This window comes from Lepus europaeus, chromosome 9, assembly GCF_033115175.1.
Source record: "Lepus europaeus isolate LE1 chromosome 9, mLepTim1.pri, whole genome shotgun sequence".
NCBI classification, from domain to species: domain Eukaryota; kingdom Metazoa; phylum Chordata; class Mammalia; order Lagomorpha; family Leporidae; genus Lepus; species Lepus europaeus.
In genome coordinates, this window is record NC_084835.1 from 23,690,039 (window position 1) to 23,703,953 (window position 13,915).

At 50.2% G+C, this 13,915-nt stretch overlaps 1 protein-coding gene across 4 annotated transcripts in view; it reads right to left on the minus strand.

Annotated features, from left to right (window-relative positions):
* Window positions 1–13,647, minus strand: part of USP4 (ubiquitin specific peptidase 4) — a 49,277-nt gene extending 35,630 nt beyond the window's left edge. For 3 of the 4 annotated variants that reach the window (XM_062200863.1, XM_062200862.1, XM_062200864.1), the window contains exons 1-6: window positions 13,504–13,647; window positions 11,276–11,403; window positions 6,305–6,435; window positions 3,340–3,466; window positions 2,673–2,818; window positions 2,485–2,546 (exon numbers count right to left, since the gene is read on the minus strand). In XM_062200863.1, the coding sequence (XP_062056847.1) occupies window positions 2,485–2,546; window positions 2,673–2,818; window positions 3,340–3,466; window positions 6,305–6,435; window positions 11,276–11,403; window positions 13,504–13,604 (695 nt within the window). In that variant the 5' untranslated portion in view covers window positions 13,605–13,647. Of the gene's footprint in view, window positions 1–542; window positions 1,547–2,484; window positions 2,547–2,672; window positions 2,819–3,339; window positions 3,467–6,304; window positions 6,436–11,275; window positions 11,404–13,503 lie in introns of those variants that run through there. The other variant, XM_062200865.1, reaches the window with a different exon arrangement.
* Window positions 13,648–13,915: the final 268 nt, after the last annotated feature.

The following is a 13,915-nucleotide window of genomic DNA, read 5'->3' on the forward strand; positions in this document are numbered from 1 at the left end:
TTCAGGATATTCCTGTTAAACTGCCAGGAGCATGGATTCTGCTCCAAGAGCTCAGGCTGCCAACTGTCCTTTTCCATTACGCTCACTACTCTTGTCAACTTCTCATTCTGGCTCCCTGTGAGATGTTCCCCAGCAGGATGGCACTGCTCCCACATTCATGGCACCCTTCCCAACTCCCCTAGAAGCAAAGATAGCAACTCTGGCTCACAAGGACCAGGGGGGCTTCGCTCCTCACCTCCCAAGCCTGGTCCTGCCCATATTCCTATCATCCTCCTGGCTCCAGCCACAACCACGCCCTGCTGGTCTTTCAACCAGACCCACTTCCGCCTCAGGATCCAGCAGGCACTGTCACTTCTGCTTACCACGCTACTATTCCCACTAAGCACCCCACTCACTGCCGACGCCCTCGCCTCTTTCATGACCGCATTCAACAGACAGCTCAGGGGGCTTCTGCACCACTCCATTTAAATCTGCCCTGCCCCTTCCCCAAACCCAAGACTTGCTAATTCTCACCTATGATTTTTATCTTACAGTGCTTAGAAATAAATCACAGGACACATTTTTTAAAATTCATCTGTTTTCCATTCCTTGAGATTGTGTTTTCTTTATTATTGATGCCTAGTACCTACAACAATGTATGACATTGTGTATGGGGGGAAGGAAACCTGCCTCAAGATTACCACTCTGAGCTCACTCCCCATTGGCTACACCGTACCAGGAGACTCTCAACTTTCAGGAAAGCTCAATAAGGCTCTGCTCTTTTCCAAAAAGTGTGTCCCTTCACTGAAATATCAGGCCTCAGAGGGTGGCAACGATGGGAAAAGCAACGCTGAGAAGTGAAAAAGACACCTAAAATGGTCTTCCCTGGTCAGCACACCCAGCCCTCTTCTGCTCTAAGGTCATCAACTCAGAGACTAGAATTCAACTACCTTCTGCCTCCCCAGGGGGTGACCTCAGTTTTATCTATGTGTGTGTGTCTTTTGAGAGACAAAGACAGAGTGAGCTCCCCTCTGCTGGTCACTCCTCACATGTCCACCATGACTAGGACGGGCCAGCCTAAAGCCAGGAGCAGAGAACTCTATCCAGGTCTCCCACATGGGTGGCAGGAACCCAAGTACCTGAGCCATCGCCTGCTGCCTATCAGGATCTGTTTCAGCAAGAAGCCACAACCAGGAACCAATGCTGGGGATCAACCCCCGGTATTCCAATGTGACATGTGGGTGTCTTTGCTGGCATCTAATCATGAGGCTAAACACTTGCCCCTCATAGTTCTTGCTTTCTCTCACTTGTGTGGCATTTCCAGTTTCAAGGGAGTTGGCTGCCACAAATTATCAAGATTCCATGGTGACACAAATTATCTACAGTTCAGGAGGTCAGAAGTCGGAATGGCTCTGAGCTAAAACTGGGGAGCTGGCAGAGGTGCATTCCTTTACGAAGGCTTTAAGGACTTCCAGAGGCTGCTCACACTTCCTTGACTCATGGCCTCTGTAATCCTTGTCTCACCACGCTGACTCTGCTGCCTCCCAGGGTGTGCATTAGCAGGAAGCTGAAATTAGAAGCAGAGCTGAGACGCGAACCCAGGCACTGTGATATGGATGCAGGCCTCCCAAGCAGATTCTCACTCACTGGGTCAAAGCCCTGACCTTAGGGTTTCTCTAACTGGAGTCCAGCTCTGGGCTTCAGGGGTTCTGTAAATCCCTGAAACAACCTGCACAATGTTTTGTGCCTTTGGGAATATTTTTCAAGAGACAGTTAAGAGTTCTCCCAGTTCTCAAATTCCATGTGAGCCTATCACTACATAAAGGTCTCAGACCAAGACCTGAGTGAGGGAAGAGAGCAGAGCCCAGCACTGTCCCTCTGTCTACTGTAACACAGACGACCTTCTCCAGCTTACATCATCAGGGAAACTGATCATCATCTCTTTTTCTCCCTAAGAATATGCATAATTCCACATATCACAGGAATATGTCCTAAGATAGATATGCCTAGAGTCCGAGTTAGAAGTTGAGCAGTTTTCCTAGCAAGTTCCAAGGGCAACAGCGAGTAACGGACCACTGGGTGGCGTAGGGTGGGATGAAACTATCACTCCGAAATCATATGTGATCCCTGGACTAGGCCTCCAGTGTTCCACCATGCCTCCAACTGCAGTGGGAGGGAATAAAAAGGGCTCGGCAGAGACAAAGCCACCTCCTGACAAAGCAGCAACCTCCAGTGCGGGCCCTTCTCTCCCTTCCCCTGTTCTCGAGGAGGGGGCTCACCGCCATGCTGAGACACAGACAGGCTTCCCTAATGACTGCCACAAGCTGTTCACTGCTAAGGGCCAGGGTCTTCATCTAGGATTACAGGCTCCAGACTAGAAACTGAGAACGGTTTTCTTTTTTGCCTGATTCAGAACAATTTTTCTTAATACAAGTACCTCCCTTAGGAAAGAATGAACCAGTTACAGTTGTAAGCCCAGCCACAGGGGTGATAAGGTTCACTTACTTCGACTGCAGGGTCTGCCTGGGCCATGTGCCATCTTCATTCTGGGGCTCAATTACTAGCACCTGAGGGAAAGGGGAAAGGAAATGAGGCTAGCACAGACCATCCCACCTCTGACATGCTTCAGCCAGGGGCATCTGGCACACACCCTGGGCAGAGCTGCCCTCTGCGGCTGGGCCTACACCTCCTACCTGGCCCTGGTAGAGCCCAGCATCCTGCACGGTGTTGTCTAGCTTGCTCAGCTGTTCATAGGTGTTGCTCATATATTTGTTCCAGAGTCGCGTCTCACGCTCCGCCGGGATGTTGAACAGCTTCCGCATCTCCTTCTCGATGGTCGCTAGAGACAGGCACACGTCACTCAGGGCTTTCTCCAGGTACAAGGCTAATAGCGGCGATGGCAAACTAAAGCTCATGCTACTTCCTGTTCAGATGTTTATGTTTTAGAAGTTCTGCCAGACTTCAGCCCTCTCCTAAGGCCAGGGACCTCCTGTGGCACTCACACACCCAGAAACGTCCCTAAGCGTCTTCTCTGAAGATGTGGATCCCTGACACACCAGGAGTAACGGGGGGCGGGGCGGGGGACACAGAGAGGGACTTAAGACAGCTCTGAGATGTTTCTAAATTAAGTTACTAACTTCTCTGAATCTTCACTTCTTAATCTTTATTATCATAGACAAATGGGCAAAGATTACACCTGATGTCCTTCAGAACCTGATTCCCAAGCTTGAGGAACAGGCTCCTACAGGACTGGCAGCCGCAGCCCAAGAAGTCTAAAGAGGGCACCCCATTTTCCCTTCCATCCTCCACAACGTCCTGCAGTTTCTCCGCACACCCCAGGACCCCGGCTCTGCTGCTCACCAATGGTGTCCGCCTTGCTGAAATGGCAACTCAGCACATTCGTGGGGTCACTGTTCTCACAAAGCTTCAGTTCCAGCAAATACACCTCCACTTTGCAGTGCTTGACGAACAGGCCATGCTCCACGACCTGGGAACAGGCAGGGGAGGGAGCACGGCTGTACGCAAGGGCAGTCTAGGAAGCAGCGTGTTTCATCAACAGCAAAAAGCAGGTACTTCATGAAATCAGTTTCCTTCGATGCTCAGCAGACTAGAAGTAGCTTTTGTTTGTTTTGTTTTAAATTTGAGAGACCAGAAAGAACAACTGAGAGGAAAGGGGAACAGATAGAGAGCTCCCACCCACCGGTTCACTCTCCAAATACCCATAGTCACCTGGCTGGTACTAAGACTGAATCCTGGAGCTAGGTCCCCCATGTTGAGGGACAGGACAGGCACCTTGATCAGCACATTAACTGAGAAGCTAAACATCTCCCCCAGAAGTATGAAGTTTTAAAACCTTCAGCACCTACCCCAGGAGTCTAAAAATCTCGTTCCAGGTAGTAGCATGTAACACAGTAGTTCAAGCAAGCCTCAGTTCTGGTTCCTGACCCCAGCTTCCTGCTAACGCAGACCCTGGGAGAGAGCAGCAAGAGCTCAAGTAACTGGGTTCCTGCCACCAACGTGGGAAACCTGGATTGCATTCTCGGCACCCAGCTCTGGCCACTGGGTGGGAGCTCTTTAAATATTATGTCTCTCAAGTTAAAAACCTTTCTTTCATACTCTCAGTGCCAGTGAAAGGCACCTCGACAGAACCAGAGACAACCCTTTCCTCACTGGATTTAACGCGATTCCAGGGCCCCCAGGCAGCTCTCAAGAATCTTCTTTGAACAGAGAAGTCTTGGTTTTTGGTTTTGTTTTGTTTTTTTTTACTTTTCTGGGTTTTTGTTTCTTTTTATTTATTTATTTGAAAGAGTTAACAGAGAAAGAGAGGGAAAGACAGAGTGGTTTTCCATCCATTGGTTCACACCCCAAGTGGCCATAATGGCTAGGATTGAGCCAGGCCCAAGCCAGGGGCCAGGAGCTTCATCAGGGTCTCCCACGTGGGTGGCAAGGGCGCAAGCACTTGGGCCATCTTCAGCTGCTTTTCCCACGGAGAAAAGCAGGGAAATGGGTCAGAAGCAAAGCACCGGGACTGGAACTGACACCTATATGGGATTACTGGTGTTGTGGGTGGCAGCTTTACCTGCTACGCCACAACATCAGCCCAGAAAGGTCTTACTTAAGACTTGGCAAGGGGCCGGCACTGTGGCACAGTGGGTTAATTCCCTGGCCTGAAGCACCGGCATCCCATATGGGTGCCGGTTCGATACCCGGCTGCTCTACTTCCAATCCAGCTCCCTGCTATGGCCTGGGAAAGCAGTAGAAGATGGCCCAAGTCCTTGGGCCCCTGCACCCATGTGGGAGACCCAGAGGAAGCTCCTGGCTCCTGCCTTTGGATCGGCGCAGCTCCGGCCCTTGCAGCCATCTGGGGAGTGAACCAGCGAATGGAAGATCTCTCTCTCTGTCTCTACCCTCTACCTCTCTCTGTAACTCCGTCTTTAAATAAATAAAATAAATCTTAAAAAAAAAAAAAAAAAGATTTGGCAAAAGTAAACTCTACTCTTTCCCCTCAAAATACATGGGCATGTATTTTACATTCTTACTATACAGAAGAATTACTTTGCATATCTACAACATGGCACTGGTGCAGCCACGAGACAGTCATGACACGAAGTTCAGAAGTTAATGAACTAATTCAGAAATAATGACAAAGAATAACCCTGCCCATTAGCCCAGACACTGCACAAAAGGGAAGTCAGCGCTCATCTCTGAGTGAGGATCAATGGGGCCTCCTTGCAGGAGGCTCAGGGAACACAGGTGCAGCCCTAGGCAGCCCTGAGGGAAGCAGGGGATTTCTGCTAGTGCCTGGCATTTTTGACTCCTCGCTCCCAGGGTTCCAGGTTTTAAGCTGGAAAGAAATGCAGTTCTGGTCCTGAGCTGTGAAATCAGAAGCATGGTCTCGGAATCGTAGCTTTTTCCTCCTCAGCTAAGAATGGGAAATAGGACAGGTATTCAGCCTCAGCGTCAAGCTGCCAGCTGGGGCACCTGTGCCCCGCCTCGGAGAGCTTGAGTTGGAGTCCTGGCTCTGTTCCTGAATCCAGCTTCCTGTTTTATGGACCCTGGAAGGTACTGGTTACGGCTCAAGTGATGAGGTTCCTGCCACACGCACAGGAAGCCTGGACTGAGTTCCTGGCTCCCAGCTTCAGCCCCTGGCCTGTGGCTACGGCAGGGATTTGGAGAGTGAACCAATAGATGGAAGTGTGCGCTCTCTCTTGCTCTTTTCTCTCTGCCTCTCAAATAATTTCTTTAAAGTTTTATTTAAAAAAATTAAAAACCGGAAAATGTATCCAGAGCCTAAATATCAGCAGGCACGTGGGCTCTTGTGATTTCTCTCTGGTATAAGCAGCACAAGCGCTGTGGGAGACAGGGTGGTGGTGTCCTCCCGAGTCCCGTCTATCACAGGCACTAACAACCCAGGGTCTGTCCCCAAGCCGCCCTTCCCTCAGTTTAATCCTCGCTGGGCAGTAAATGCCTGCTTTTTTAATTACTCACAGTGTGGCCAAAGACTCCTAAGCAGCGGGGAAACGAGCAGCACACTGTATGTCCCTGTGTCCCCAGCGGACACCTCCTCAGGAAGCCCTCCAGAAGGCGCACTCACAGCACTGGGCAGCTCTGATGTCCTGCGCCCATTCGCAGTTCTACCCTGGGTGAGTGGCCTCTCTAACCATCATTCACAATAATTCCCAGAAGAGAAACAAACACAGGACGTCCGCCCCCTTCCCTCAGCCCCTCTGGAGCACGTGTCTTCCTAGGGAACCAGCAGCAGCCAGTGTCCCCCCGGGAGCAGCGGCAGACACCACGCAGCACGTGTGACAACCCATGGACTCACTTTTCGCACAATGGGCTGCTGACCTTCTACACAGCCATACCAGTTTAGTAATTTATTCCAGGCCTCAGTTGGAACCAATACGTAGTCCAATTCATCAATTAAGTGTTCTTTCAAGGTCTGACTCTCAGGATCTGAAAAAGGAAAACAGCACATAACTCACGGTTGTCCCCCACCAACGATTTTTAAATGATTTTCATGCATTTTTCAGAAACAAGAGAAGTATTTACAGGAACAAGTACAAAATTCCAAATTTCTGTCATGGCTGGAACACAGAGCAGACTTGTACTGCTCTCTGTCCTTAGCCATGTTTTCTGAACATTTGAAAGAAACTGTATTTCTTCTATAACTGGAGGCAGCACAGGACAACAGAGAACAATGCCACTTTGGATTCCAAAGTGCTTCCAGACCTCACAGTGAAAACTGTTAATTAGGAAGATTTACCATAACAGCCTTAGTGAAACCACATTCAATCATTTTCCCAGGAAAGCTTTATTAAGGGGGAAGCATTTTGGCACAGTGGGTTAAGCTGCTTGGGACACCCACATCTCTTATCAGGGCCTGGTCTGGGTCCCAGCTACCCAACTTCCAGTCCAGCATCCTGCCAATGTGCATCCGGGGAACCAGCAGTGATGGAGCAAATGGCTGGGTCCTTGCCAATCTGCATGAAGTTCCAGACTCCCAGCTTTGGCCTAGCCCAATCCCAGCTACTTTGGGCATCGGGAGGTAGAACCTGCAGACGGAAGGTCTCTCTTTCATTCTCTGTGTCACTCTGCCTTTGAAATCAACTAGTAAATCTTTTTTTGAAAGAAATCTTTAAATGTAGGAAATGAACCAACAGCTTTCTGCCTCACCAATGCCAAGTACATCAGTTCTTCAGGGTTCCTTTACCTCTGGGGCTCAGTGACAACTTTCTCAAGTGTGTCATTCTTTTCTTTTTTAAAAAAATTTATTTATTTACATGAGTGGTAGAGTTACAGATGGAGAGAGGGAGACAGAGAGGTCTTCCATCCACTGGTTTACTCCCAAAATGGCCTCCACTGTTACTGTTGCCTCCCAGCGTCCGCTTCAGCAGAAAGCTGGAGTCAGGAACCAGATATCAAATCCGGGTACTCTGATATGGGAGGCGGATGGTCGTAACCGGCATGTTAATCATTTGGCCAAATATCCACCTTTAACTGGAGTTTTCAATACAAGTCACTATTTTCACTCAAAACTGGATTTGTCCAAGGTCATCATGCTAAAAATCCCGTGGCATTTACAGAGTGAACCAGAGAACAAAAGGTCTCTGTCTCTCCCTGTCATTCCGCCTCTCAAATAAATAAATCTTTTTTAAAGAAAAGTATAACTTTTTTAAAAAAGTTGTATTCAGGGGCCAGCACCATGGCTCACTTGGCTAATCCTCCGCCATATGAGCGCCGGGTTCTAGTCCCGGTTGTTCCTCTTCCTGTCCAGCTCTCTGCTGTGGCCCAGGTGGGCAGTGGAGAATGGCCCAAGTGCTTGAGCCCTGCACCCACATGGGAGACCAGGAAGAAGCACCTGGCTCCTGGCTCTGGATAGGCATAGCTCCAGCCGTAGCAGCCATTTGGGGGGTGAACCAATGGACGGAAGACCTTTCTCTCTCTCTGCTGGTTCACTCCTCAGATGGCCACAATGGCTGGAGCTGGGGCTGATCCAAAGCCAGAAGTCAGGAGCTTCCTCTGGGTCTCCCATGTGGGCGCAGGGGCCCAGGCACTTGGGCCATCTTCCACTGCTTTCCCAGACATTAGCAGGGAGCTGGATTGGAAGTAGGGCAACTGGGACTCAAACAGGCACCCATATGGGATGGAGGAGGCTTAGCCTACTATGCCACAGCACTGGCCCTATAAATAAATATTTTTTTTTTCAAATCACATGAAGAAAAAAAATCACATGAAGTTTTCAAAATGAGAATTTACTCTTTACAAATTTCTTTGACAGAGCTGTATATAAAGCAGGGGGAGGAGAGCGCAGCCTGATGTGTGCCATACCACAGGCCACAGGTAGAACTAACAGGACAGCTTTGCAGACAACCTAGGTAAGGCTATGTTCTTCCCCCTCACACTTTTATGAATCTCTTTCAGGCCACTGTCATGACTCGAGGCAAAAGGCAGCCAGGGAGCCTGGCAGGTGACTGAATGCCTAGGAACTAAGGTGATAAAGTTCATCTGCCAGAGCGTGGTCACTCCTATACCGCTGGTGCTCCAGGACCTGACATGCTTCTCATTTCCTGGGCACCCGGGAGACAACTCAGTTACATGAAACTGCAGAACTACACAAGGAGCCCGCTGCCCTCAGCTGAAGATTGTACAGAACTACCTACTGTCTAGGTCAAGGGTTTTTGTCACTATTACTGCTAAAGGCCTTAACAATTCTCCTTTTAAACTTAAAAGGGGAGGGGCCGGCGCTGTGGTACAGAGGGTAAAGCTGCCATCTGCAGTGCCAGCACCCCAGGTGGGTGTCAGTTCAAGTCCCGGCTACTCCACTTCCAATCTAGCTCCCTGCTATTATGCCTGGGAAAGCAGCACAGGAAGGCCCAAGTGCTTGGGCTCCTGTACCCAAGTGAGAGATGTGGATAAAGCTTTGGCTTCCGGTTTTGGCCTGGCCTAGCCCTGGCTATTGTGGCCACCTAGGGAGTGAACCAGCAGATGGACGATCTTTCTCTCTCTCTGTAATTTTTTTTTTTTTTTTTTTTTATTTGAAAGGTAGAGTTACAGAGAGGCAGGGAGAGAGAGAGGTATTCCATTTGCTGGTTCACTCACCAGATAGTTACAATGGTTGGAGCTGTGCCAGTTCGAGGCCAGGAGCCTGGAGCTTCTTCTAGGTCTCCCACGTGGGTGCAGAGGCCCAAGGGCGTGGGCCATCTTCTGCTGCTTTCCCAGGCACATTAGCAGGGAGCTGGATTGGAAGTGGAACAGCTGGGCCTTGAACCAGCACCCATATGGGATGCTGGCACTGCAGGCGGTGGCTTTACTTGCTATGCCACAGCACCTGGCCCTAGCCCCTCTACTTAATTCTGTCTTTCAAATATATAAATCTTTAAAAATAAAAAAATAAAACGGGGGCCGGTGCCGTGGCTCAATAGGCTAATCCTCTGCCTGCGGCGCTGGTACCCCGGGGTTCTAGTCCCAGTCGGGGTGCCGGATTCTGTCCCAGTTGCTCCTCTTCCAGTCCAGCTCTCTGCTGTGGTCCGAGAAGGCAGTGGAGGATGGCCCAAGTGCTTGGGCCCTGCACCTGCATGGGAGACCAGGAGAAGCACCTGGCTCCTGCCTTCGGATCAGTGCGGTGCGCCGGCCGCGGCGTGCCAGCCGCAGCAGCCACTGGGGGGTGAACCAATGGAAAACGAAGACCTTTTTCTCTCTCTCTCTGTCTCACTGTACACTCTGCCTGTCAATAAATAAATAAATAAGGGAAAAGCCCAAATGTGAACACAGTGCTATGTAATTCCTTGGGGCAACTTCATGGTATAGGGCTACCCTCTGATCTATATCAGGAAACAAAGCAAATGACATTGTTTACATCATTTAGGCCTCTTCTACAACAAGGACTGAACTGAAGCATTGCTCAATTTTAAAAATATCAAGGTTAGGGCCCGGCATTGTGGTAGAGGGGGAAAAACTGCCATCCGCAATGCTGGCATCCCATATGGGCATCAGTTCTAGACATAGCAACTCCACTTCTGATGCAGCTCCCTGCTAAAGCACCTGGGAAAGAAGCAGAGGATGGCCCAATTCCTGGGGCTCTGGCACCAATGTGGGAGACCTGGAAGAAGTTCCAGGCTCCTAGTTTGGCATGGCCCAGTCCTGGCTGTTGCAGCCATCTGGGGAGCAGACAAGCGGATGGAAGATCTCTATCTCTCTCTCTAACTCTTTCAAATAAAAAATTATATATCAAGGTTAATATTAGCTGTGTGGATCAAATCTCATGCTTCGTCTGCCTTCCTATTTGTATCAGTCAGCTGTTTGTTACTACAGCTAAATACCTCACACAGGCTACTTACTACGGAAGGAAGTTTAATTCCAGCTCACAGTTCTGGAAGCTTCCAGTGGAAAGGTGGGCAGCCCCACTGCTCTTATGTCTGGTGGTGAGAGTGGATGACAGACCGCATGCAGAGGACGGATTACATAGCGAGCCAGCAAGCAGAGATTCAGGGCCTAACTCAGCCTTTACAGCCAACCCTCTTGGGACAATTCCCTTCCAAGGTCACACCCCTAGTGACCTAATGACCGCCCATCAGACAATCACTCTTCCACCCCTCCAGCACCACCAATTTATAATTCCAGGGATGAAATGTCTACGTAAGGTAGGAGCCAATTCTTATTCAAACGATGGCACTGCTGCCCTGACTCTGGAGCCAGGCTACAGATCACCTCTATCCTACAGGAAGTCAAGTCAGGCAGAACCAGGCCTGGGAGAGACCAACCTGTCACCTCAGTGCGTCTGTGGGTACTAGCCACCCTCTGCTGATCACACACCTCTGGCCACAGTTTCCCCAGGGAAACTCTGTTTACTGACCTCCCACCTTTCCTCACACCACTTCTATAACAAACACTGTCCTCACAGTCACGCTGGATGTTCACTGACACGTCTACTATTTGTTCCACTGAGAAGGTAACAAAAAATTCTGCTTCCCAAACTTCAGATGCAGTCTAAAAACGACACTTTACTTCTTACCATTCCAAATACTAATCTGAGAAGACATTTGCAGGGAAAGAGAGAGACAGGGATTTAAAACATTGGAAGGATGCTACTGCTAGATGCAGTTACTTAGGAAAAAAAGCTGCTTAACTTCACCCTACGGGTCTGCAAAGCCTCGGGTGACAGATGCCAACTGAGGACACTTGTTTACGTCTCCTCAAACCGAGAAAGGCTCACAATGTCCACGTTACAGATACACATGGTTTCAGGCCACCGCCCAGGAGTACATTTAGCTAGAAAAGCAACAGGGTACTGTACCTGAAAAGAGTCCAGAGTTGTCTATCGGGCCGGGAAACAGGTTATGCTCACCCACATTATACATATCCCAGCTGTCGAAGCCCACATACTTCTTCCACTGCTTGAACCACCGACTGTCAATAAGATACCTAGAGAGACAAAAATTTGCAGGAGCAGAAAAGCTAGGGTTGTAAGTTTTTGCGGCTACTTTCTTACACCTTTTTTTTATTTTTTAAGATTTATTTTATTCATTGGAAAGGCAGAGTGATAGAGAGGGTGGCTCACTCACCAAATGGCCTCTTTATTTGGGGCTAGTCAGGCCACGGCTAGGAGTCTGGCACTCCAGTCAAGTCTCCCAAGTACTAGGACCATCTTCTGCTGCTATCCCAAGTGCATTAGCAGGGAGCTAGATCAGAGTGAAGCAGCTAAGACTCAAACCAGCACTCTGATATGGAATGCTGGCATTGCAGGTGGGAGATGAACCCACAATGCTGGCCCCTCCCTTAATATTTTTTTATAGCCTTAAACATAGGGAACAAGTAATTCCCACTTAAAAAAAAAAAAATTGTACCAAAGGGCCTGGCCCGAAAAACAGAATAAATAAAACGGAAGACCAGCTTCAAAATGGTTATTTAAATGGAGTCTTTCTATGCGTAAAATCACGCCTACTATTAAACAAGTTATTAATTTGACAGTGATCTTTATAAAGGCCTGTGTCCAGGTAGACAGTCTGGTTATTCTGCTTTGCTCAACATGAACAGCATTAAACTAGTTTCTTTCTATAAATAGAATAATACCACTCCAGTTTCTCTTTGAGGATCATATTAGATATCCCCAAATGTACCAACGTGTGTGTGTACCTATCCACACACAGTTATACCAGTGTCTAAGTCAGATCACCTTGTCAAAAAGCAGTAAGTTGCGTTTGACACTCAATACTTTTTATGCTTAATTACTACAAGCAAATCTCATCCTATTTTAAATGCAGCACTAGGCTGCTTTAAATTCAGACAGGAGGGAGAAAACCCTGGGGGACAACGAAGCACAACAACTATATTGGTGAGGCCAGCGCTGAGGCACAGCAGGCTAAGCTGCCACTTGTGACACTGGCATCCCACACAACAGCACCACTTCCAGCCCCGGCTACTCTGCTCACAATCCAGCTTCCTGCTCACGTCCCTAGGAAGGCAGCGGAAGATGGCCCAGGTGCTGGGTCCCTGCCACACTTATTGGAGCCCCCAGTGGAGTTCTGCACTCCTACCTTCAGCCTGGACAAGTCCCAGAGGATGCAACCATCTGGGGAATGAGCCAGTGAACGGAAGCCATCTCTCCCTATCTATCTCTTCCTCGCTGTCACTCCACAGGTCACACAATGTTGTTTTTCTTTTAAAGCCCTATCAGAACTCCTCCTGTTTCCAATGTTTCCTTTCTCTGCTGGTCTGATAAGGACAGACAGCGCTCAGTGATATACAAGGCAAAGCCTAGTGTTTTACTCCCACAAGTAACACCACCTAGGACTCACCCTCCTGGTGGAAAGTATAAGGGTGCGTCAAACAAGCAATTCATGAAAAAATGAAATCTGAAAACAATGCAACGTTTCTTTGAGCTTTACGAAGTCCCCTGGTCTTATCCCCTCCTATCTCAGCCTGGCTCTTCTAAACCTTGCACTTTTCATTCTGTGGAGCTCCGGGATCTGGGCCACCCTCCTCTCCCGCTTGGAGGCTCTGCTGCCACAGTTATTTTTGACATTTGATACCAAAATAATCTGGGGTTCCACGCATTTGGTTAACGTCTGCCCTTGAAATCTTCCTGGCAGTTTACAAGTTACAAAGTACCTACTTCTGATCTTCGCCTCAACCCACTGCGCCGGTGGGTTTCAACAGTAAGGCATTAGGGTCTGCGAGGGCTGGACACCTCGGCCCAAGGTCACAAGGTGAGAACTTGGTGACAGGGCTCTCCCCACACCCCTGAGGGGCATTCCCCTTCTCCAAACCCTGCAGCGCGGACCCCCGCCGGACCCGCCCCCTGGGACTCCGAACGGGCCGGGACCACCTCCAGTCCCACCTGCGTCTTCCCTGAGTTGATCCTGGGGTCCCACTCCCCAGGGCCGGGTGTCGGGACACTCTCTGCGGGTTATCGGACGCCGCCCCCGCCCGACTCCTACCCAAGTCGAGAAAAGGGAGCCTGCCCTTAAGACCAGCGCCCCGGCCCCCAGCTGTAGGCCGGGGGAGGGCGGGGCCGGTGCTCACCACTGCGCCCCCCTTTGGAGCGTGGTCCTCATGAGGGCCCCGAGCTCGGACTTCTGGGTCTCCGCATCCGGTCTCTCACGGCAACCTCCGCCTTCCGCCATCTCGTCCGCGGCCCCGGCCCAGCCGGCCCGGACATCCGCCCCACGCACGCCGCGCTATGGGCCGCGCCCACGCACGCACGCACGCACGCACGCCCGTGTGCGCGCGTCAGCCCCACCTTGCGCCGCGCCCTCGCTCAGGTTCTCCCCGCCCCCACGCACCCCGCCCACGCATGCGCAGTGGAGCGGGGGTGGGGTGGGGTCAACCGAGGCTGCCGCTTCCTCCAGCGCTACCTGCCCCACCTATCGCGAGCTGCCCGCCTGGTGGCCGTCAGGCACGCCTTCCTCTGCTCATAGTGGCGCCCGCTTGGCCT